Source organism: Rhinoderma darwinii, chromosome 6 (assembly GCF_050947455.1).
Source record: "Rhinoderma darwinii isolate aRhiDar2 chromosome 6, aRhiDar2.hap1, whole genome shotgun sequence".
Taxonomy (NCBI): Eukaryota; Metazoa; Chordata; class Amphibia; order Anura; family Rhinodermatidae; genus Rhinoderma; species Rhinoderma darwinii.
The window spans coordinates 50,155,977-50,182,476 of NC_134692.1; the positions used below are offsets into that span (position 1 = coordinate 50,155,977).

At 43.1% G+C, this 26,500-nt stretch overlaps 1 protein-coding gene across 3 annotated transcripts in view; it reads left to right on the plus strand.

Annotated features, from left to right (window-relative positions):
• The first annotated feature begins 1,056 nt into the window (after window positions 1-1,056).
• The window catches only part of UBE2G2 (ubiquitin conjugating enzyme E2 G2), a 50,059-nt gene continuing 24,615 nt past the window's right edge, over window positions 1,057-26,500 (plus strand). For 2 of the 3 annotated variants that reach the window (XM_075829707.1, XM_075829708.1), the window contains exons 1-2: window positions 1,057-1,187; window positions 24,571-24,606. In XM_075829707.1, the coding sequence (XP_075685822.1) occupies window positions 1,145-1,187; window positions 24,571-24,606 (79 nt within the window). In that variant the 5' untranslated portion in view covers window positions 1,057-1,144. The remainder of the gene's footprint in view (window positions 1,188-24,570; window positions 24,607-26,500) is intronic. The other variant, XM_075829709.1, reaches the window with a different exon arrangement.

The window sequence follows — 26,500 nt, forward strand, 5'->3', positions numbered from 1 at the left end:
ATGGCGGCATTTTACAGTTCTCTTAAAGGGGCAGTACCAACCCCCTTTAAACTTACCTATACCCACTGTTAGCTTCTCTGTACTTCAGAGCAAGTGTCTGATGCTGGACAGTGTCAGGACCTTACCTAAGGCAGCAGACATAACTAAAAAATGTGTAAAAGTTAATAAAACTATGTCTGAGTGTGCCAACGCTTCCCCGCCTGAGTGCCGTCATAGGCACTGGATTTTCAGTGCTTAGAACAAAATACGGCCCATTTAGGCCAATCCAATTTTTCATCCAGGAGTCTGGAAAAGCTGGTTAAGGGCCGGTTCACATCAGCGTTCGCTTTCCGTTCAGGGGTTCCGTCTGAGGTTTCCGTCGGGTGAACCCCTGAACTGAAAGTGAAACGGAAACCTTAGCTTCCGTTTGCATCACCATTGATATCAATGGTGACGGAAACATTGCTAATGGTTTCCGTTTGTCACCATTCCGGCAGGTTTCCGTTTATTTGACGCAATCAATAGCGCAGTCGATGTGGAAACCGCGTCGGAAAACGCGCCAAAAGATGTCCAAAAATGCCTCCCATTGATTTCAATGGGAGGCGGAGGGTTTTTTTCCCCCGCGAGCTGTAAAAAACGCAAGCAGGAAAAAGAAGCGACATGCCCTATCTTCGGGCGTTTAGTCCTCTGACCTCCCATTGACATCAATGGGAGGCAGAGAGCATATTTCGCTGCGTTTTTGCCCGTGGCGCTCAATGGGCACGAGCGAAAAACGCGGCAAACGGTGTGCAGGCAGATCTGCCTGAGGCAGAATTTTCTGCCTGCAAAAAAAGTGTGAGGAGGAAAATGGAATGATTTGTATTTACTACAATTTACTTTTTATTTATATTACTAGCTAAGTGGAAGACAAACTGCTTCGTCTGCTTTTTCTACAATTTATTTCAATGAAGAACACGAAGAAATCCTAGGGAGTCCTAAAATCACATTGTGCGCATGCGCAGAGTTAATCACTTTCACACAGCCGTCTGACATTGAGCCGCAGGGCATGCGCAGTTTGAGTTTGTAGCACGGCGCCTGCGCAGAGCGACTACAGTACTTTGACGTGTCCCGGAAGCGGATTTGGGAATTTCTGTAAACAAACAACGGGGTCAACCTGGTTCCAGTGATGGCGGGGACGGCTCTAAAACGGCTTATGGCCGAATATAAACGTGAGTCGTGTAGGAAAATTAAGTGGAAACCAGAGCTGTTATTTGTGGATAGAGGTGATATTTATATGTTCGTCAACACACGTGTGGAATATTCAGAGCGGTCACTGTCACTGTCACACGGCAACATCCTATAAAACACTATAATAATAGTGGCAGCCGCAAATTCCGATCCATATTCCATGTGCCCCCCATATATACTTACCATATACCTACCTGTAGCACACTCCTGCTCTGTGCCCTCTGCTGCCAGGAAGCAGAACATGGTCTGTCTACTGTGTCTGTCTACTGTGACTGTATACTGTGTCTCTGTATACTGTGTCTCTGTATACTGTGTCTCTGTATACTGTGTCTCTGTATACTGTGTCTCTGTATACTGTGTCTGTATACTGTGTCTCTGTATACCGTGACTGTATACCGCGTCTGTATACCGCGTCTGTATACCGCGTCTGTATACCGCGTCTGTATACCGCGTCTGTATACCGCGACTGTATACCGCGACTGTATACCGTGACTGTATACCGTGACTGTATACCGTGTGTCTATACAGTGACTATACTGTGTCTCTATACTGTGTCTCTATACTGTATGTTCACACGTAGTCAACAAAAACGTCTGAAAATCCAGAGCTGTTTTCAAGGGAAAACAGACCCTGCTTTTCAGACGTTTTTTTACCAACTCGCATTTTTCACGCCGTTTTCGCAGTGTTTTTTACGTCCGTTTTTGGAGCTGTTTTCATTGGAGTCTATGAGAAAACAGCTCCAAAAACGTCCAAAGAAGTGTCCTGCACTTCTTTTGACGAGGCTGTATTTTTACGCGTCGTCGTTTGACAGCTGTCAAACGACGACTCGTAAATAACAGGTCGTCTGCACAGTACGTCGGCAAACCCATTCAAATGAATGGGCAGATGTTTGCCGACGTATTTGAGACGTATTTCCAGACGTAAAACGAGGCAAAATACGCCTCGTATACGTCTGAAATTTGGCCGTGTGAACATACCCATACTGTGTCTCTATACTGTGTCTCTATACTGTGTCTCTATACTGTGTCTCTATACTGTGACTCTATACTGTGACTCTATACTGTGACTCTATACTGTGACTCTATACTGTGTCGTCTGTCTACTGTGACTCTATACTGTGTCTGTCTACTGTGACTCTATACTGTGTCTGTATACTGTGACTCTATACTGTGTCTGTATACTGCATCTGTATACTGCGTCTGTCTACTGCGTCATGTATCTTCTGTCCTGCTTCTATTCCAATGTATATTAGGGTATGTGCACACGCTGAGCCAAAAACGTCTGAAAAAACGGAGTTGTTTTCAAGGGAAAACAGCCCCTGATTTTCAGACGTTTTTTGAGCAACTCGCGTTTTTCGTGCCGTTTTCGCTGCGTTTTTGCACCTTTTTTTCCTGCCATTTTTGGAGCTGTTTTCAATAGTCTACGAGAAAACGGCTCCAAAAACGTCTCAAGAAGTGTCCTGCACTTCTTTGACGAGACTGTGATTTTACGCCCCGTCTTTTGACAGCAACGGTTTTGAGGCTTTTTTTCAGACATATTTCGAGGCGTAAAACGCCTCCAATACAGCTGAAAATAGGTCGTGTGAACCCAGCCTTAGAGATAGAGCCTGCAGAGGGGAAAACTGCTAAACAATGTAATATGCAAGTCATATAATGGCCAGAAATCGTGTTATTCCTCATGTACACACATATGACAGGTTATTATGAAAAGTCATCTGAAAGTTTATGTGCGCTATATTAAAGAGGCTCTGTCACCAGATTTTGCAACCCCTATCTCCTATTGCATCAGATCGGCGCTGCAATGTAGATAAGAGTAACGTTTTTTTTTTTTAAAAAACAAACATTTTTGGCCAAGTTATGAGCATTTTTATATTTATGTAAATGAGGCTTTCTAAAGTACAACTGGGCGTGTTTAAAGTAAAAGTACAAGTGGTCGTGTATTGTGTTCGTTACATCTGGGCATTTTTACTTCTTTTACTAGCTGGGCGTTGTGACTAGGAGTGTATGATGCTGACGAATCAGCATCATCCACTTCTCTTCGTTACCACCCAGCTTCTGGCAGTGCACAGACACAGCGTGTTCTCGAGAGATCACGCTGTGACGTCACTTCCTGCCCCAGGTCCTGCATCGTGTCGGACGAGCGAGGACACATCGGCACCAGGCGACAGAGGCTACATCGACTTACCTGCAAACGCCGATGCTGCTGCAGAATCAACTGTAGCCTCTGGTACCGATGTGTCCTCGCTCGTCCGACACGATGCAGGACCTGGGGCAGGAAGTGACGTCACAGCGTGATCTCTCGAGAACACGCTGTGTGTCTGCACTGCCAGAAGCTGGGCGTTGTGAAGAGAAGTGGATGATGCGGATTCGTCAGCATCATACACTCCTAGTCACAACGCCCAGCTAGTAAAACAAGTAAAAACGCCCAGATGTACATACATAATACACGCCCAGTTGTACTTTAACTTTAAACACGCCCAGTTGTACTTTATAAAGCCTCATTTGCATAAATATAAAAATGGTCATAACTTGGCCAAAAATGCTCGTTTAAAAAAAAAACAAAAAACGTTACTGTAATCTACATTGCAGCGCCGATCTGCTGCAATAGGAGATAGGGGTTGCAAAATCTGGTGACAGAGCCTCTTTAACCTCTTCCCGACATCCGCCGTATATATACACGGCGCTCGTCGGGTGGGGGAGTATGGAGCAGGCTCACGGGCTCCATGGAACGAGCGTGTCGGCTGTGTGTTACAGCCGACGCTTCTGAGTAACGAGCGCGATCCCGCTTGTTTAACCCGTTAAATGCCATGGGGGGGGGGGGCAATCCCCTGTAATGTTCCAACGCCCCCCCTGCCGCGGCGAGAGCAGGGGGTGCCATTGGTTGGCATGGCAGCCTGGGGGCCTAATGAAGGCCCCTAGGTCCGCCAGCTTTGTACTCCTGCCTCCGGGGCTTCATAGGAGACTGTCAGTATCACGATATGCTGCAATACATTAGTATTGCAGTATAATGTGAAAGCGATCCAGCGATCGCTGGTTCAAGTCCCCGAGCGGGTCAAATAAATAAAAAAACTGTAAAATAAAGTTTAAAAAAAAATAAATAAATTAAAAGTTAAAAAAAAAAAACCTTTTTGCATTTTCCCTCAGGGCCCATTCACACGAACGTGAATCTTGTCCGTGTGCATGGAAATCAATTGATTTCAATTGGGCCGTTCACACATGCAGGAGTTTTCATGCAGCGAGAGTATGCTGTGTGACACTCACTGCATGTCCTATACTGGCACGTTTTCACTCACCTACGCACCCATTAAAATCAATGTGCTGTGCGTCATTTGCGCATCAATTCCATTAAAAAAAAAAATGTGCTTTGCGACTGCGTGAAAAACACATGCCACTCACAAAGCACAGATGCAATAACGCAACGCACACAGACCAGATTTACGCGCGTTTTTTACACAGGTAATTCTGTCACGCTCGTGTCTATGTAGCCTCAAGCACAATGTAAGAAAAATAAAAAATTTACGTAACTGGTATCGTCGCGTCCGTAAAAGTCTGAATTATTACAATATATCATTATTTAGTCCGTGTTTGGTATAAAAAAATGTAAAAGGTCAGAATTGCAGTTTTGTGGTCAATTCATCTCCCACAAAAAAATTAAATAAATAGTCTCATGTACCCCAAAATGGTACCAATAGAAACTACAGCTCGTCCTGCAAAAAATAAGCCTCCCTACTTCTAAATCAACAGAAAAGTAAAAACATTATGGCTCTCAGAATGTGGCGACAAAACTCAAATGTTATTTTTAACAAGTAGTTTTTTCCTTGTGAAAGTTGTAAACATAAAAAAAGTTATAAATTTAATATCGCTGTAATCGTATTGACCCGCAGAATAAAGATAACTTGCCGTTTTTACCGCACGATGAACACCATAAAAACAAAACTACCCAAAGGATTGAGGAATCTCAGTTTTTTTTTCCTATTCCACCCCACATACAGTGAAGGAAATAAGTATTTGATCCCTTGCTGATTTTGTAAGTTTGCCCACTGTCAAAGACATGAACAGTCTAGAATTTTTAGGCTAGGTTAATTTTACCAGTGAGAGATAGATTATATATAAAAGATAAAATAAAAAAATCACATTGTCAAAATTATATATATTTATTTGCATTGTGCACAGAGAAATAAGTATTTGATCCCCTATCCACCATTAAGAGTTCAGTCTCCTCCAGACCAGTTACACGCTCCAAATCAACTTGGTGCCTGCATTAAAGACAGCTGTCTTACATGGTCACCTGTATAAAAGACTCCTGTCCACAGACTCAATTAATCAGTCTGACTCTAACCTCTACAACATGGGCAAGACCAAAGAGCTTTCTAAGGATGTCAGGGACAAGATCATAGACCTGCACAAGGCTGGAATGGGCTACAAAACCATAAGTAAGACGCTGGGTGAGAAGGAGACAACTGTTGGTGCAATGGTAAGAAAATGGAAGACATACAAAATGACTGTCAATCGACATCGATCTGGGGCTCCATGCAAAATCTCACCTCGTGGGGTATCCTTGATCCTGAGGAAGGTGAGAGCTCAGCCGAAAACTACACGGGGGGAACTTGTTAATGATCTCAAGGCAGCTGGGACCACAGTCACCAAGAAAACCATTGGTAACACATCACGCCGTAATGGATTAAAATCCTGCAGTGCCCGCAAGGTCCCCCTGCTCAAGAAGGCACATGTACAGGCCCGTCTGAAGTTTGCAAATGAACATCTGGATGATTCTGAGAGTGATTGGGAGAAGGTGCTGTGGTCAGATGAGACTAAAATTGAGCTCTTTGGCATTAACTCAACTCGCTGTGTTTGGAGGAAGAGAGATGCTGCCTATGACCCAAAGAACACCGTCCCCACTGTCAAGCATGGAGGTGGAAACATTATGTTTTGGGGGTGTTTCTCTGCTAAGGGCACAGGACTACTTCACCGCATCAATGGGAGAATGGATGGAGCCATGTACCGTCAAATCCTGAGTGACAACCTCCTTCCCTCCACCAGGACATTAAAAATGGCTCGTGGCTGGGTCTTCCAGCACGACAATGACCCGAAACATACAGCCAAGGCAACAAAGGAGTGGCTCAAAAAGAAGCACATTAAGGTCATGGAGTGGCCTAGCCAGTCTCCAGACCTTAATCCCATCGAAAACTTATGGAGGGAGCTGAAGATCCGAGTTGCCAAGCGACAGCCTCGAAATCTTAATGATTTACAGATCTGCAAAGAGGAGTGGGACAAAATTCCATCTAACGTGTGCAAACCACATCATCAACTACAAAAAACGTCTGACTGCTGTGCTTGCCAACAAGGGTTTTGCCACCAAGTATTAAGTCTCGTTTTGCAAAGGGATCAAATACTTATTTCTCTGTGCACAATGCAAATAAATATATATAATTTTGACAATGTGATTTTCTGTTTTTTTTTTTATATATAATCTCTCTCACTGGTAAAATTAACCTAGCCTAAAAATTCTAGACTGTTCATGTCTTTGACAGTGGGCAAACTTACAAAATCAGCAAGGGATCAAATACTTATTTCCTTCACTGTATATTTTCTTTCCAGTTTCCCACTACATTATATGGTACAATAAACGGTGCTGTGAAAATCTACAACTCGTCCCGCGAAAAACAAGCCCTCATATGGCAATATTGATGGAAAAAATAAAAAAGTTACGGCATTTGGAAGGTGGGGAGGAAAAAAAAAAAGTGAAAATCTGAAAAATGCCTGCGGTGGGAAGGGGTTAAATACTATGCCAGACATTGACTTCAGCTGCATGACTCCATTGAGTCTGCAACACCGGGACATGCCAATATTGCGCTTTCATGGAACTGGTGCAACGCTTTCTTGTTCACTTTCTATTGGAGCTCAATTTAAACAGGGGAACAAAAATGAATGTCTCAAACCGCAGATGCTTCTTTGTAAATATATCACTGGGGCTAGTGGATAATACAAATTAACATCATCGAACTTGCAGCACATTACCACTAGATGGAGACATCACCCAACTAAGAGTGTGATGTCTCATGTCACATACATTCCTATGTACCGATAGAATCATGAGCGGCTTAGAGGGACAATCTTAAAAGGGGCATCTTGTGTTAAAGAGAAGACTTCAAATATAATTCAGTGGTCAAACAGAATTTAATGCCAAAATTAGTTGTTGTTTTTTTTTGCACAAGCACTCATTCTATCCAGAGGTATGTAGAATGGAAGTGACTGGAGTGACTGGACAAGTTACTAATAACTACATCTGTGCATTGTTAAAGCGGATATATTAGGGCAGCATATTACAGCTACAGGTCTGTGCTCCTAGTAGCCAATAGGAGCGCTGAAAAAGTTAAACGGATTAATTGGGGCTAATGTATAAACCTTTCTACGCCATTTTTCTGGGATAGAATTGTGGCAAAAGGGCCAAAAGTTGCAATTTGCAGTGCACTTTTGTGGAAAGGGGCATTGTTTTGGAAAAACTGGTGCGGTCACAGCAGCATGACAAATTTTATTTTATAAGAAACTGGTGTAAATTATAATGGAAATGTATGCCAGCTCCTAGTTGGTGTACATTTCACTCCATGGTTCATAATAAGGCAAAGGCCTGTGCTGGGCCCTTACCTTGCCCACAAAAAATAAATATAAAAAATGATACTATACTTACCGCTCCTCTTCTTCCCTCCAGGTCTCCCTATCATTACAGCGTGGCACATTTACAACATACTGACACCATGCCCGACTCTAACTTTTCCTACTACCAACGCTGGCGTGTGAAACGCCAGTCTTAAAAAATTGCCCCCATAGTTTCCAGCATATTCATGAGGGCATTGCTCCCCCCACCTTTCACTGCCCCTCTCTGCAGTGATCGACAGGCTGCTGTATATACATGCGTATTCACATCAATGGGAGGAAGTTGTAATAGGGTGAATCGCCGCTACTGCTGTGTCGGTGATTCACAATATGAGCAATGACCGGAATGAAGGGGAAGCAGCGCTTGTACGAGCACTGCAGTCCCTTCAAAATAGCTGATCGGCAGGGGGCCCGGCAGTCGGACCCTGAGCGATCACCTATTGATGGCCTATGCTGAGGATAGGCCATCAATTTTTAGGGATTGAAAAACCCCTTTAAAATACACAGTTTCCTATTGATTTAAATGGAAAATACCCTGTGATGTTCAAGCGTATTTTTACGCTGTTGAATTTAAAAAAAAAACGCCTTGTAAAAAGAAGTGAGATGTCACTTCTTGAGGTGTTTTTGGAGCTGATTTTCCATTGACACTACAAAAAAATGCTTCAAAATACTCTTGCAAACACCAAAAACACTGGAAATCGGCTACAAAAACGCCTGGATTCAGAGGTTTTTTCCTCTTGAAATCAGCGTGTGAACATACCCTAATTCTGATTTGCGTTGGATTTTTTCTCTGCATTTTTCTCCCTCCTCCCCTTCTTCCTCGATCCTCCTCCCCCTCTTCCTCGATCCTCCTCTTCCTCGATCCTCCTCTTCCTCGATCCTCCTCTTCCTCGATCCTCCTCTTCCTCGATCCTCCTCTTCCTCGATCCTCCTCTTCCTCGATCCTCCTCTTCCTCGATCCTCCTCTTCCTCGATCCTCCTCCCCCTTCTTCCTCGATCCTCCTCCCCCTTCTTCCTCGATCCTCCTCCCCCCTCTTCCTCGATCCTCCTCCCCCCTCTTCCTCGATCCTCCTCCCCCCTCTTCCTCGATCCTCCTCCCCCCTCTTCCTCGATCCTCCTCCCCCCTCTTCCTCGATCCTCCTCCCCCCTCTTCCTCGATCCTCCTCCCCCCTCTTCCTCGATCCTCCTCCCCCCTCTTCCTCGATCCTCCTCCCCCCTCTTCCTCGATCCTCCTCCCCCCTCTTCCTCGATCGTTATTTTTAACAATCAGTTTTTTCCTTGTAAAAGTAGTAAAACATAAAAAAACCTATATCAATTTGGTATCACCATAATAGTATTGACCCACAGAATAAAGTTTACATGCCATTTTTACCGCACGATGAACGCTATAAAACCCCCCAAAAGATTGAGGAATCCTATTCCACCCCACAAATATTTTTTTTCAAATTTCCCAGTATATTGTCGACTCCGCTATTGATTCCGTCGGAAAACCGGAAACCTGCCGGAATGGTGACGAACGGAAACCATTAGCGATGTTTCCATCACCATTGAGATCAATGGTGACTGAAATGGAAGCTGTGCTTTCACTTTCCGTTGCGGGGTTCACCCGACGGAAACCTCCGACGGAACCCCGGAACGGAAATTAACAGTGATGTGAACAGGCCCTAAGGCCTTATTCACACGACAGTGACAAACGGCCGAGTGACGGCCGTTCTTTTAACGGCCGTCACACGGCCTTTTTCAGAGCAATGATGTTCTATGGGTGTATTCACATGGCAGTTTTTTTAATGGCCCGTGAATAATGGCCATCAAAAAATAGGACATGTCCTATTTTTGGCTGTTTTAACGGCCTGACGGCCCCCATAGAAGTCAATGGATCTGTTTTTAACAGCTGTCAATACATGTAACAACCGTTAAAAACGGATCAGTGACATGAGGATTTGCAAGGGAACTACTAGTTCCCTTGCTGGCAATCGGTGGCGCAATGACACACTCACCGATGCAGCGCCAACTTCATCTGGTCACTAGTCTCACGGGTTCTGCAAAGGTGATGCGATGACGTCATCGTGCCGCCTTCGCAGATCCCGTGAGACTAGCGACCAGACCAGAAGACAGCGCTGCATTGGTGAGTATGTGTCGTCGCGCCGCCGATAGCCAGCAAGAGAACTAGTAGTTCCCTTGCAAATCCCCATGTCACAGATCCGCTTTTAACGGTTGTTACAAGTATTGACAGCTGTTAAAAACGCCTTGGGCTATATTCACACGACAGTGAAAAAAAATGTCCAACCGTCAGTATTTCATGGCCGTTTTGCATCAGTGTCTCCAAATTTTCATCCATTTCCAGTCCGTCTGTCCGTTTTTAATGGCCGTTTCACATCCGTTTTGCATCAGTTTTTCATGGCCGTTAAAAAAACTGGTGAATTTCATTGGTCAGGCTTTTTTTTTTGTCCCAACCCCCTGAAAACAGCCAAAGGAAGGTCACATGTTCACCTAGATACTATTTACAGCCTCCCTGTATATGATGCCACACGCCTCCCTGTATATGCTACACACCTCCCTGTATATGATGCCACACACCTCCCTGTATATGATGCCACACACCTCCCTGTATTTGATGCCACACACCTCCCTGTATAGGATGCCACACACCTCCCTGTATGTGATGCCACACACCTCCCTGCATGTGATGCCACACACCTCCCTGTATGTGATGCCACACAACCTCCCTGTATGTGATGCCACACACCTCCCTGCATGTGATGCCACACACCTCCCTGTATGTGATGCCACACACCTCCCTGTATGTGATGCCACACACCTCCCTGTATGTGATGCCACACACCTCCCTGTATGTGATGCCACACACCTCCCTGTATGTGATGCCACACACCTCCCTGTATGTGATGCCACACACCTCCCTGTATGTGATGCCACACACCTCCCTGTATGTGATGCCACACACCTCCCTGTATGTGATGCCACACACCTCCCTGTATGTGATGCCACACACCTCCCTGTATGTGATGCCACACACCTCCCTGTATGTGATGCCACACACCTCCCTGTATGTGATGCCACACACACCTCCCTGTATGTGATGCCACACACCCCTCCCTGTATGTGATGCCACACACCCCTCCCTGTATGTGATGCCACACACCTCCCTGTATGTGATGCCACACACCTCCCTGTATGTGATGCCACACACCTCCCTGTATGTGATGCCCCACACACCTCCCTGTATGTGATGCCCCACACACCTCCCTGTATGTGATGCCACACACCTCCCTGTATGTGATGCCACACACCTCCCTGTATGTGATGCCACACACCTCCCTGTATGTGATGCCACACACCCCTCCCTGTATGTGATGCCACACACCCCTCCCTGTATGTGATGCCACACACCCCTCCCTGTATGTGATGCCACACACCCCTCCCTGTATGTGATGCCACACACCCCTCCCTGTATGTGATGCCACACACCCCTCCCTGTATGTGATGCCACACACAAGTCGACATGAATGCCCTACATACTCACCGATGCAGCGCTGTCTTCATGGGATCTGCGGCGACGCGATGACACTCACCGTTGCAGTGCTGTCGTCTGGTCGCTAGTCTCACGGTATCTGCGACGGCGGCGCGATGACATCACCGCTTTGCCTTCGCAGAACCCGTGAGACTAGTGACCAGACCAGAAGAAGTCGGCGCTGCATCGGTAAGTATGTGTCGTCGTGCCGCCGATAGCCAGCAAGGGAACTAGTAGTTCCCTTGTAAATCCCCATGTCACAGATCCGCTTTTAACGGTTGTTACATGTATTGACAGCTGTTAAAAACGGATCCATTGACTTCTATGGGGGTCGTCAGGCCGTGAAAACGGGCAAAAATAGGACATGTCCTATTTTTTGACGGCCATTATTCACGGGCCGTTGAAAAAATGGCAGTGTGAATACACCCATAGAACATCATTGTTATGAAAACGGCCGTTAAAAGAACGGTCGTCACTCGGCCTTTTATCACTGTCGTGTGAATAAAGCCTAAGGGAACTGACCACTGTCCCTCTAGACAAAAAGCATTAAACAGGCAGCACTCGCAAAGGCTTATAGTGAAAAAAGAGGGTGCTTTATTGACCCCAAAAGTGCAACGTTTCGGCTCACACAACCTGAGCCTTTCTCAGGGTGTGAGAAAGGCTCAGGTTGTAATAGCCGAAACATTGCACTTTTGTGGTCAATAAAGCACCCTCTTTTTTCACTATAAGCCTTTGCGAGTGCTGCCTGTTTACTTAATTTTTTAACATTTTTAATATAGATCTAAGATTCTGTGTAAAAAAAACCACCAAATTGATTTTTTTTCAAATCGGCATAGTATCACCACTTATCACCAGAAGAGGGAGCCATAACACAGTTACATTCATATATCTAATGAGTCTTCTAAAGCAACTTTTATTTTATTTTTTATTTTACTCTAACTTCATATAAATGCTTCACTCTGGCATTGTTTACTAGGTTTTTGAGTCCTAGACGAATCTATTCCTATTCATACATAATGTAATATAACACAGTGTCTAGCCTAATATCTTCTGGGTCACAAGTTTAATGTGGACCTCAAAGCAAAAACAAGTGCTAAGTAGGCAGCATTGTATTGATTATTACTAAATGATGTATGGCGTGAATCACCCGACTTCCATTAACCTCCACAATATGTTCTAGAGAACCAGAGCTCCAACTATCGTTCACATCTATTGGTAAACAAGCTTCTTTTTAGAGAACCGCAGCTCAAGTTCTGATAAGACAAATATTTCATTGCTATTATGCATGTTCTTTTACTTATGTCTAGGGTCAAAGTTTGACTGCAGGAAGGTGGGGTGGAAAGAGGACCTTAAAGAGGCTCTGTCACCAGATTTTGCAGCCCCTATCTGCTATTGCAGCAGATCGGCGCTGCAATGTAGATTACAGTAACGTTTTTATTTTTAAAAAAACAAGCATTTTTGGCCAAGTTATGACCATTTTTGTAGTTATGCAAATGAGGCTTGCAAAAGTACAACTGGGCGTGTTTAAAAGTAAAAGTCCAACTGGGCGTGTATTATGTGCGTACATCGGGGCGTTTTTAATACTTTTACTAGCTGGGCGTTCTGACGAGAAGTATCATCCACTTCTCTTCAGAACGCCCAGCTTCTGGCAGTGCAGATATGTGACGTCACTCACAGGTCCTGCATCGTGTCAGACGAGCGAGGACACCGGCACCAGAGGCTTCAGTTGATTCTGCAGCAGCATCGGCGTTTGCAGGTAAGTAGCTACATCGACTTACCTGCTAACGCCGATGCTGCTGCAGAATCAACTGTAGCCTCTGGTGCCGATGTGTCCTCGCTCGTCCGACACGATGCAGGACCTGGGGCAGGAAGTGAGTGACGTCACAGCGTGATCTCTCGAGAACACGCTGTGCGTCTGCACTGCCAGAAGCTGGGTGTTAACGAAGAGAAGTGGATGATACTTCTCGTCAGAACGCCCAGCTAGTAAAAGTAGTAAAAACGCCCCGATGTACGCACATAATACACGCCCATTTGGACTTTTACTTTTAAACACACCCACTTGGACTTTTGCAAGCCTCATTTGCATAACTACAAAATAGGTCATAACTTGGCCAAAAATGCTCGTTTTTTAAAAATAAAAACGTTACTGTAATCTACATTGTAGCGCCTATCTGCTGCAATAGCAGATAGGGGTTGCAAAATCTGGTGACAGAGCCTCTTTAAGGGGGGCTTAAGATCACAAAGAATCTTCCTGTCGACAGATCAAACATCAAGTAGATGTTTGAATCCATGGAACTTAGAACATGTCAGCCTTGAGAACCTTAAATTACAATAGTTTCTTATCAGAACGGTGCCGCTTGAGGAAAACCAAAAAACTTCCCATTTTATATTTTTTCCCATTGAAGTCAGTGGCATACAGTTAGTCATATATTTGCTAGAGTTCGAGAAAACCACAGCATGCCCTAAAAACAAAAAAGGGTTTTCGCACACATGTGACTCATTTGCAGCTATGTAACAATTGACCATAAAATATCTGAAGCTTGGGCGAAACGCGTCGGGGTGTAGAGCACCTGGACATACTTCATATGTTAGGCCCCATTCACGTAACGTTTTTGTCCTACTTTTAACATATACACCGAAAAAAGCTCCAGACGTATATGTTAAATGTAGGCTGTAACGGATGGCATCTGGCACCCATGGATTAAATACGTTCAACATATATGTTATGAACTTTCATCACCGTTTCATGAGATATACGTTAAATGGATGCCGTAATAAACTCTTGAATATTATGGGTGTGCACCCTTTAGTTCCGGTCTGTCGTTTGTAGCTTAGAATTATAGTCTGTATTGGTTCAGAGCGCACAAGACTGAAGGAGGTGCACGAATAGGGTCCCAACCCAATCGTATGTGAAGAAGTATCCGGCACACAAACAAATGTGGTTCAATTTTTCGGTTTTATTAAATTTGATGCCATGGGCAATGTGCGTGCAACGTTTCGGTTCAATGACCTTCGTCAGGCACTAGATCCCACTTGGCGTTCGTTTATTCAGTTATGTAGCGCTGCAGTCAGTATGGCGGCTTGCCGCTTCGTTCTTGGCGCTCAAGGTCATTGAACCGAAACGTTGCACGCACATTGCCCATGGCATCAAATTTAATAAAACCGAAAAATTGAACCACATTTGTTTGTGTGCCGGATACTTCTTCACATTAGTATTATAGTCTGTTAGACGCCAGTGTTGCACCCCTAGGGACTGATTGTCGAAATGGAGCCCGCCACTTCTTTATGGTTTTTGACTTCTGTCCTACGTCGGGCTAATGGAACCCTATGGACACGCCTAGTGTGTATAATATATATGTCTTTTAATATACTGCCGTACAGTACCAGAGAAATGCGCAATTCTTAATTGCAGTTCCCCACATTTGTCTTGTGTACGGTTCACCATTTCAACATGTCTAGCTTAATGTGGTAAAAATAAAATCGTGTATTCTAGCGCTGTAATACGGTTGTTTCTCCTCTTTTTGCATATTGGGGTTATTGTTGTATGTGTGAAGATGTAGATCAAACGAGTTATTTTGGGAAGATCAATAGGAGCTGCGTACTGTATAGGCATAGATTTGCATACGTCCGTCTATTCTTTCTTCAGGTCCATTTCCAATGGGTATAAATCGTTTCCATGAGTGCAAATTTTTATGCAAAAAAAGCACCAGTGACTTTGATTTCCCCATTGCTAAGTTTTTGACTGTTTATTAACAGTGTCAGAGGGTGCGATATCATTTATTTTGTACACCCCTATAATTAGGATGCTGACTCAGACGATTGTTAACTTCCCGTTGGCCGTCTGTTACGGACTGCTGCTCCATATCTGAAGAGTCCCCATCTGGACTGAGCACATTTGTAAGTGTCCAGCCATGTTATACCGTAGCCAATGAGTCACAGGTCTGGTACTCATGTCCTGCAGCTGAGAGACTAACAGCTGACTGTACTGCTTGCCCAGCGCGTTCATCCACTCTCTGCTGATCTCCTGGCCATTAAGTCACGAAAGCTCTAAACTTCAAAGATGTAGGGTAAAGAGTTAAAGGCTGGAAACCGCACAAAAAAGCCTTCCGCTAATAATGCATGGAAACAAGGCACTTCAATATAGTCATTATAAATGGGATGTGGGAAAGAGAGTAGGAGCAAGTCTTTGATATCTGTCTCTTCTCTACCAGCTCATGATCTGTAGACGTTGTATGACTGCAGTTTTGTATTTTATAAATTGCAGCATGAAGAAAAATATGGAAAGAAATGTATGAAATTTTTTTCCAACCCAATAATGATGTATAATAAAATATTCTCAGACATTTTTATATTTCACATGGGTATAGAATATTGGAAAGATACGACAAGAAGGTAGTTCTCCAGCATCTGTTAAGTGAATTCTCTGAATTTTTGGAAAACGACTTTCTTGTCATCTGACGAGCAACTTCGTGTTTTCCTCCGCACACCAAAACCACTGAGGACTTGGCTTAGGACACACTAAACCCCATTCTGCATTTGCCTCTAAAGGGAACTTGTCAATAGTTTTGGAGCCACTAAACCGCCAGCGTGCCGGCATGTTCTGCAGCTGGAGTTTAGTGTTCCAAACACGCCTCCCTCAAAAACAGCTCGTTCGGAAATAGTTAGTAAAGTAAATTGCAACTTACCGAAAGGAGTCCGGTAAGAGGTATTGTCGCATTGGGAACAGAGCAGCTGTATCGTGCGCTAAGACCTGAATCCGTCAGGTCTGCGGGACTGACTGGTTCAATGAATGCGGGTCACACAGGATCCACCTATCATCGATCACATCTAAGTTTTTTGAACTTGGATGTGGTCAATAGCAGCTTGATTGATCACTAAACCCATCAGTCCCGCGAACCTGACCGATACAGGTTTCAGCACTAGATACAGCTGCTCTATATACAGGAAACAAAGCAGCTGTATCTCAAAAGTAAAAATATTTTTTCTTATAAAAAAGTATTTTGAAAGTTGCACCAGTCACACTGATAGCCTTTAACCCCAGCTGCATAACTACAAGCTGGTGGTTTAGTGGCTCCAAACCTAGTGACAGGTTCCCTTTAAACCAAGTATCACAAGTCGTTGATGGGGCTACCTTTAGGCCAAATGCACACGATGTGTATTGTTTTCGGATTTGCCGCATGTATTTTCGTGCGTCAAATCTGCAGCGTAATACAGTACCAGCAAAGTTATGAGATATCAAGTAATTTTTCTGCACCTAAATTGACCTGCAGTGCGTATTTTAAAACCCGCAGCGTGTCAATTTATCTTATGTTTTCTGTTTGCGATTTTTATCTGACTAGTTTTAAAAAAACGTGCCAAAATCTGCAGCATAAAACCGGCCTATTTCCACATCAAGAGTTAATAACAGCATCAAAAAACCGCACTATAAGGTGCTAATTTTACCTCTAGGTATTGATGCAAATTTTCTGTACCAAAACAGAAGCATTTACGTAGGATATTTGCAGGTAAATACCGCATTTTTCTATGCGGTTTTCAGTGGGGTTTTTACATTTTGATGCGTTTTTCGGCGCTTGGTCAAGCGGGTTGTGGTGCGATTTTCTACAGCACTAGACAGATACAATTCGCAAGCGGAAACGCAAGATAAATTAAAATACGCAGTGCAGGTCAATTTCCGTCTAGAAAAATACATCAGTGTGTACATGAGATTTCCTGGAATCTCATTGACTACGCTGGTACTGTATTACTCTGCGGATTTGCCACATGCAAATCCGCGCGGCAAAACTGCATGTAATATGCAATGTGTGCATTAAGCCTTAGGCCAGAAACACACATGAAGTTTTTGTTGCTGCTTTTGTTTCCGTTTTTTAACATAGGAGTAAATAATAATGAGGGGAGACCTATTGGTCTTTGCTGTATACTTTTCCTTCTTTTGCTGCCACTCCTGTGTTTGATTAACCCCTTAAGGACGCAGCCTAGTTTTGGCCTTAAGGCTCAGAGGCCATTTTTCAAATCTGACATATTTCACTTTATGTGGTAATAACGTCGGAATGCTTAAACCTATCCAAGCGATTCTGAGATTGTTTTCTCGTGACACATTGGGCTTCATGTTCGTGGTAAAATTTGGTCGATATATTCAGTGTTTATTGGTGAAAAATTGCTAAATTTAGAGAAAATTTTGAAAAAATTGCATTTTTCAGAATTGAAATGCATCTGCTTGTAAAACAGACGGTTATACCACCCAAAATAGTTACTAGTTCACATTTCCCATATGTCTACTTTAGATTGGCATCGTTTTTTGAACATTCTTTTATTTTTCTTGGACGTTACAAGGCTTAGAACATAACCAGCAATTTCTCATATTTTTAAGAAAATTTCAAAAGCCTTTTTTTTAAGGTACCTCTTGAGTTCTGAAGTGGCTTTGTGGGGCCTATGTATTAGAAACCCTGATAAAACACCCCATTTTAAAAACTAGACCCCTCAAAGTATTCAAAACAGCATTTAGAAAGTTTTTTTTAACCCTTCAGGCATTTCACAGGAATTAAAGCAAAGTGGAGGTGAAATTTGCAAATTTCATTTTTCTTGCTGAATTTACATTTTATTTTTTATTTTTTTCTGTAACAAAGAAGGTTTTACCAGAGAAACACTACTAAATATGTATTGTCCAGATTCTGCAGTTTTTAGAAATGTCCCACATGTGGCCCTACTGCGCTCGTGGACTAAAACACAAGCCCCAGAAGCAAAGAAGCACCTAGTGCATTTTGAGTCCTCTTTTTTATTAGAATATATTTTAGGCAGCATGCCAGGTTTGAAGAGGTGTTGAGGTATCAAAACAGTAGGAATCCCCCAATAGTGACCCCATTTTGGAAACTACACCCCTCAAGGAATTCATTTATGGTTGTTGTTGTTACCATTTTGACCGCACAGTTTTTTCACAGCACGTATTTGATTTGGGCTGTGAAATGAAAAAAATTTCATTTTTTCCAATAAAATGTCATTTGTGATCAAAATTTCTTATTTTCACAGGGAACAAAATACCCCATTTTGTTTCCCAATTTGTCCTTAGTGTGGCAATACCCTATTTGTGGTGATAAACTGCCGTTTGGGCCCATGGGAGGCCTCAGAAGGGAAGGAGCGCTGTGTGTTCTTTAGAGTACAGATTTTGCTGGTTTGGTTTTCTGGTGCCATGTCGCATTTGCAGAGCCCCAGAGGTATCAAAGCAATGGAAACCCACCAGAAGTGACCCCATTTTGGAAACTACACCCCTCAAGGAATTCATTTATGGGTAATTTGACCATTTAGACCCCATAGTTTCTTCACAGAACTTATTTGAATTGGGCTGGGAATGAAAACAAAATTATTTTTTTCAAATAATATGTAGTTTTGGCTGAAAATTTCTTATTTTCACAAGAAACAAAATACCCCATTCTGTTGCGCAATTTGTTCTGAGTGCCGCAATACCCCCTTTGTTGTGATAAACTGCCGTTTGGGCCCATGGGAGGGCTCAGAAGGAAAGGACCACCATTTGGCCTACTGGGGATTTTCTAGTGCGAAGTCATGTATGCAGAAGCACCTGAGGTACCAGTACAGTTGAAACCCACAAGAAGTGACCCCGTTTTAATAACTACATCCTTAAGGCATTCATCTAGAGGTGTAGTGAGCATTTTGACCAGAGACCTACACCCCATAAACTGTAATGTGGGTTCTCCCAGGTATGGCAATACCCTACATGTGGCTGTTATCAGCTGCCTGGGCACACAGCAGGGCTCAGAGGGGAAAGACGAGGGGGGATAAGCTGTGCGGAGTGCATCAGGGTAAGTAAAATTGGGGTAAATTATAAACCAAGGGATGTATGATACATTTTAAAACTGACTTTCATACAGAGCTCTGGTTATTCGGGACACGTGTCACATTGATATATTGTGTCATCCCTTATAGCCCTCTTATAGCAGACTTTGCACCTCTTTTGACTTTTTCCCTTCTTGCCAGTTTGGGGAACTTCTCCTGGAAAGTGTTGCCGCCCTGGTACGATGCGTGTGGCCCCGCTTCCAGAAGTACTGGGTGCCCCCCCTTCTTGGTCCCTAAAAATTAGGTTCTTGATAATCACCTCTTGAAATTCCAGGAAAGTTCCCGTCTGGCCTGCACATCGACGTAGCACGTACGCATTGTGCAATGCCATCTGTATGATGTGCACGGCCAGCTTCTTATACCACACCGCATGGCGCTGTAGGGCTTCAGGATTTGATCTTACAAGTCCATCCCTCCCATGTACCTATTGTAGTCCAGGATGCAGTCTGGTTTGGGGGTGGCCTTTCCTTCATATATCCTAAACCTGTAGGTATACCCTGATGCACTCTCGCAGCTTATACATCTTCACGCCATACCTTGCCCTCTTACCCGGCAGGTACTCGCGGAATTGAACCCTCCCTTTAAAATGTACCAGGGACTCATCAATAGAAATACACTTCTCGGGGGTGTATGCTTGGGAAAACCGGGCACTGGAACGGTCTAATAGGGGTCTCCGTTTATACAAACGGTCAAAACTGGGGTCATCTCGGGGTGGGCACGACTCATTATCAGTATAATGTAAGAAGCGAAGTATTGCCTCATTTATTTATTTTTTTAGGTTCCAGTTCAGTTCTTAAGTTGCTTTGAGGGGCCCATATATTAGAAACCCCTATCAAATACCCCATTTTAGAAACTAGACCCCTCAAAGTATTCACAACAGCATGTAGAAAGTTTATGAACCCTTTAGGTGTTTCACAGAAATTTAGAGCAAAGTAGAGGTGAAATGTACATTTTTTTTTGGTCAGAAATCCTCTTTATACCATGTTTTTTATAACACAAAAGGTTTTACCCGAGAAACGCAACTTAAAGAGGCTCTGTCACCAGATTTTGCAACCCCTATCTGCTATTGCAGCAGATAGGCGCTGCAATGTAGATTACAGTAACGTTTTTATTTTTAAAAAACGAGCATTTTTGGCCAAGTTATGACCATTTTTGTAATTATGCAAATGAGGCTTGCAAAAGTCCAAGTGGGTGTGTTTAAAAGTAAAAGTCCAAGTGGGTGTGTATTATGTGCGTACATCGGGGCGTTTTTAATACTTTTACTAGCTGGGCGTTCTGACGAGAAGTAACATCCTCTTCTCTTCAGAACGCCCAGCTTGTGACAGTGCAGATCTGTGACGTCACTCACAGGTCCTGCATCGTGACGGCCACATCGGCAGCAGAGGCTACAGTTGATTCTGCAGCAGCATCAGCGTTTGCAGGTAAGTCGATCTTACCTGCAAACGCTGATGCTGCTGCAGAATCAACTGTAGCCTCTGGTGCCGATGTGGCCGTCACGATGCAGGACCTGTGAGTGACGTCACAGATCTGCACTGTCACAAGCTGGGCGTTCTGAAGAGAAGAGGATGTTACTTCTCTTCACAGCGCCCAGCTAGTAAAAGTATTAAAAACGCCCCGATGTACGCACATAATACACACCCACTTGGACTTTTACTTTTAAACACACCCACTTGGACTTTTGCAAGCCTCATTTGCATAATTACAAAAATGGTCATAACTTGGCCAAAAATGCTCGTTTTTAAAAAATAAAAACGTTACTGTAATCTACATTGCAGCGCCTATCTGCTGCAATAGCAGATAGGGGTTGCAAAATCTGGTGACAGAGCCTCTTTAATACGTATTACTCAGATTCTGCAGTTTTGAGAAATATCCCACATGTGGCCCTAGTGCGGTAATGGACTGAAGCCCCGGCCTCCGAAGCAAAGGAGCACCTAGTGGATTTTGAGGCCTCTTTTTTATTAGGCACCATGTCCGGTTTGAAGAGGTCTTGTGCTGCCAAAACAAAAGTGACCCCATTTTGAAAACTAGACCCCTTGAGGAATCCATTGTAGTTTTCTTGGGGTGCATGCGGCTTTTTGATCAGTTTTTATTCTATTTTTAGGTGGCGTGGTGACTAATAAACAGCAATTCTACTATTGTTTTTTTATTCCTTTTTTTTTTTTTTACAGCGTTCACCGTGCGCTATAAATGACATATTCACTTTATTCTGCGGGGCGATACGATTACGGCGGTACCAGATGTTTATCGTTTTTTTTTATGTCTTATGGCGTTTGCACAATAAAATACGTTTTGTAAACAATCATTTACTTTTTGTGTTACCTTATTCTAAGAGCCATAACGGTTTTATTTTTCAATCAATAAAGCCGTGCGAGGACTTATTTTTTGCATAACGAACTGTAGTTTCGATCAGTACAATTTTTAGGTACATGCGACTTTTTGATCTCTTTTTATTCCATTTTTTGGGAGGTGAAGTGACCAAACAATTGTGATTGTGGTACGGTTTATTATTATTTTCCTTTACGGCGTTCACCGTGCGGGATAAATAACTAAATAATGTTGTAGTTCAGGCCGTTACGGACGCGGCGATACCAATTATGTATAGTTTATTTGTTTGTTTATATATTTTTATTAATAATAAAGGACTGATAAGGTAAAAAGGGGGATTTTTACTTTTAATACTTTTAAAACTTTTATTTTCTTATTTTTACACATCTTTTTTTTAACTTTATTACTTTGTCCCACTAGGGGACTTGAGGGCAGGAGGCCCTGATCGCTATTATAATACACTGCACTACATGCGTAGTGCAGTGTATTAGAACTGTCAGCTACTCACTGACAGCAAGCATAGTGGGTCCTGACGTCAGGACCCACTAGGCTTCCATCTATGGCATAGCCGGACGCCATTGTTTGGTGTCCGGTTTCCATAGTCACCATCGCCGGCCGCTATCGCGTAGCAGGCCGGCGATGGCAGCTTAACCCCTAAAAAGCCGCGATCTCTATAGAACGCGGCTTTTAAGGGGTTAATCAGCGGGGACACAGAGATCGGTTCCCGCTGTAGGAGCTATGACAGCTGCTGTACGAGACAGCAACTGTCACAGCTCCTGTATGTGTCGGGAGGACGGCCGAAACGGCCGTTACTCCCGAGACGTACTATTAAGTCATGGAGCGCGAACGATACAGCTGCCATGACCTAATAGTACGTCCAGGAGCGGGAAGGGGTTAAGAAAACTGCCCCTGAAATTGCTTGTGTGATTTCAGCCTTAGCACAAAGTTTGCCAGTTGTACAAATTTTCTTTTTCTTTTTTTTTGTTAAATCTCTTTTTATTTGCTTAAATCACAAAATACAGAGTTCTAGTAATATACAATTAAGAAACAAGAAACGAGAATGAACATTTCAAAATCAGTACAGTATCGTTGCTGGATAGCTTGACAATATGAAAATTCTAATATTCATCAGCTTAATACTATATCATGCAAAATAGTATAGAAATTTCCAAAATGCTCGCCTCGCATGTAAATGGAAATAGTTAAAGAGGCTCTGTCACCAGATTTTGCAGCCCCTGTCTGCTATTGCAGCAGCAATGTAGATTACAGTAACGTTTTTATTTTTAAAAAACGAGCATTTTTGGCCAAGTTATGACCATTTTCGTATTTATGCAAATGAGGCTTGCAAAAGTACAACTGGGCGTGTTGAAAAGTAAAAGTACAACTGGGCGTGTATTATGTGCGTACATCTGGGCGTGTTTACTACTTTTACTAGCTGGGCGCTCTGATGAGAAGTATCATCCACTTCTCTTCACAACGCCCAGCTTCTGGCAGTGCAGATCTGTGACGTCACTCACAGGTCCTGCATCGTGTCGGCACCAGAGGCTACAGTTGATTCTGCAGCAGCATCAGCGTTTGCAGGTAAGTAGCTACATCGACTTACCTGCAAACGCTGATGCTGCTGCAGAATCATCTGGTGCCGATGTGTCCTCGCTCGTCTGACACGATGCAGGACCTGTGAGTGACGTCACAGCGTGATCTCTCGAGAACACGGCTGTGTCTGCACTGCCAGAAGCTGGGCGTTCTGAAGAGAAGTGGATGATACTTCTATACACAACGCCCAGCTAGTAAAAGTATTAAAAACGCCCCGATGTACGCACATAATACACGCCCAGTTGTACTTTTACTTTTTAACACGCCCAGTTGGACTTTTGCAAGCCTCATTTGCATAAATACGAAAATGGTCATAACTTGGCCAAAAATGCTCGTTTTTTAAAAATAAAAACGTTACTGTAATCTACATTGCAGCGCCTATCTGCTGCAATAGCAGATAGGGGCTGCAAAATCTGGTGACAAAGCCTCTTTAACTAAAAACTATATACCAATGTCCCTATCCTCAGAGGTGCAGATGAATAAGATATATCTACTTTGTAAGGAATTGCCAATTAAATAATGTGAAGTGATAAATTATGACAGTAAAAACGGGTTCCAAATCCTAGCAGCCTAAATCTAAGCTCTGGGGGAAAAACAAGAGCATTCTATAATCTACCAGGGCGCTTGTTTTACTAGTTCTGAGCGAGTAACTTTCCATGGTCTCCAGGAATTTTTCGTGTCTACCTAATTCCCAACTGTATAATTCCTCCATTCTGGACATCATATCAAGCTTGGCAACCCATTCAGTGATGGAGAGGATCTGCTCAGATCTCCAATGTGAGGGAATGAGCATTTTTGCCGCAGTTAGAAGGTGGGTGAAAACTCCTGAAGGCAGCCATAATAGGATCAGAGAAGGTGTCAGTGCAATCTGGTGATTGGTAATCAAATTACAGCAGGATTCGATCCCTGCCCAAAAGGGTTGTATACGGGGACAGAACCACCATAGATGAGAGATAGAACCTCTGTGTGTGTATCTCCAGCATGTGTCAGACACCGTCGGATACATTTTGTGTAGGAACTCAGGAGTCCTATACCACCTGGCCACCGTCTTATAAGATTTCTCTTGCACTATTACACATCTTGAGAAACCATGAGAGTTGCTTAGATTTCATCTTTAGTAAAAGTCCTATCATCTTCCCAGGCAAAAACAAAGTTTGGCGTAGTTTGATCTCCAGAATATAGTTTTGATAGTAACCCTTATACTGGGTTAGGGAGTAAGATATAGGTTTCAATACAATATTCGTATGTAAACGAAGCCTAAGAGTCGGTACAACCAGTCCAGGAGCAAATCCCATTTGTTTAGTGCCCTAATGGAATCTTCATAGGCATTATAGAAAACTGTTAATTTTTTTTTCCTTTTCTAATTTTTTGTAGTTTTTTTATTTCCTCTGTGATCTAATTTTTATGTTTTTATTGCAGAGCTGACACTGAATCCACCAGAAGGGATTGTGGCAGGTATGTTTTCTTCTATAACCTCACAGAAGTCATTCCTGCATTTTAAAACGAATGTAAAAAAAAAACGCCATGCGTTTCAAGCTTATTTTACGGTGTCAATACGCTGTGTGTGAAACCCGCCTTAAAGTGATTTAAGTGATATTTGAATTATGGCCAATCCTCTTTGAGTAGTAGCCAAGAAATTATGGGTATGCAGAACTGGCAATAGCACTGGCACTAGAATTCTATACTAAATTTGTTTTTCCTTTTCCTCTAGAAACAGTATCATATCCATAGCCTGTCTGTTAGTTTAGTGGTGGAAGTTTCTTGAGGGTGGGTGAGATTAGAAAGCAGCTGTCCGGTACAAGGGTATGTTTACGTGGTCGGATATGCTGCGGATTTTCTGTGTGAAAAGCCACAAAGTTTTACAGTAGCAGCAAAGCGGTTTTACAAAAGCAGCAAAGTTGTTGAGATTTGAAAAAATCTCATTCATACACTGTGGAAAATATCTGCTGAGAATACCTGCGTAAATTGGCCTGTGATTTTAAATCCACGGTGTGCTAATATAATTTGCGGAATTGCTGTGGATTTGTTACATGTTTCCCCGTTGAGTTCAATGGGGAAGTCAAAATCTGCAACAAATGGCAATTGTTGCAGATTAGCTGCATATCAACAGCAAAATCCACAAGTAAAAAAATAAAAATACCACCATGTTCAAAGTTAAAAAAAAAGTTAGACTATACTCACCTCAGAAACTGCAGGGAAGTTGTCCTTAATCCGTTAGTGACCGCAAATATGCATTTTAACGGCGGCCACTAATGGGATTTATTCTGATGCATACGCCTTTTCACGGCGCTGCATCAGGATAAAGTAAACAGAGCAGGGAGTGTCAAATCTCCCCGTTCTCAGCTGCTAGAGGCAGCTGAGGGCTGGGAGCGTCCCTGCTCTGCCGGGTGAGATCGATATTAGTATCGATCTCACCCGTTTAACCCTTCAGATGCGGTGCGCAATAGCGTGCACCGCATCTGAGTGGTTTTGGAGAGAGGGAGGGAGCTCCCTCTCTCTCCCACCGACACCCGGCGATACGATCGCCGAGTGTCTGTGTCTCTAATGGCAGCCGGGGGCCTAATAAAGGCCCCCAGGTCTGCCTGGAGCGACTGCCTGCTAGATCATGCCGGAGGCATGACCTAGCAGATGCCTGTCCGTTTTAAACGGACAGGCAGTTATACACTGCAATACAAAAGTATTGCAGTGTATTACAATAGCGATCAGAGAATCGCATATTATAGTCCCCTAATGGGACTAGTAAAAAAGTAAAAAAAGTTTAATAAAGTTAATGAAAAAAAAAAAGTGAAAAAAAATGAAAAACCCAGCTTTTCCCCTTACACCATGCTTTACTATTAAAAAACCAAAATAAAGTAAAAAAAAGTTACACATATTTGGTATCGCCGTGTCCGTAACGACCCCGACTATAAATCTATTACATTATTTAACCCGCACGGTGAACGCCGTAAAAAATTAATAAAAAACTATGGAAAAATTGCTGTTTTCTGTGAATCCTGACTTTAAATTTTTTTTATAAAAAGTGATCAAAAAGTCGCATCTACTCAAAAATGGTACCAATAAAAACTACAAGTCTTCCCGCAAAAAAAAAACAAACCCTCATACAACCGCATCGGAGAAAAAATGAAAACGTTACGGCTCTTCAAATATGAAGACACAAAAACAAATAATTTTGAAAAAAAAGCGTTTTTACTGTGTAAAAGTAGTAAAACATACAAAAACTATACAAATTTGGTATCGTTGCAATCGTAACAACCCGCTGAAGAAAGTTATGGTGTTATTTATATCACACGGTAAACGCCGTTGATTTAAGACGCGAAAAAGAGTGGCGAAATTTCAGGTTTTTTTCTAT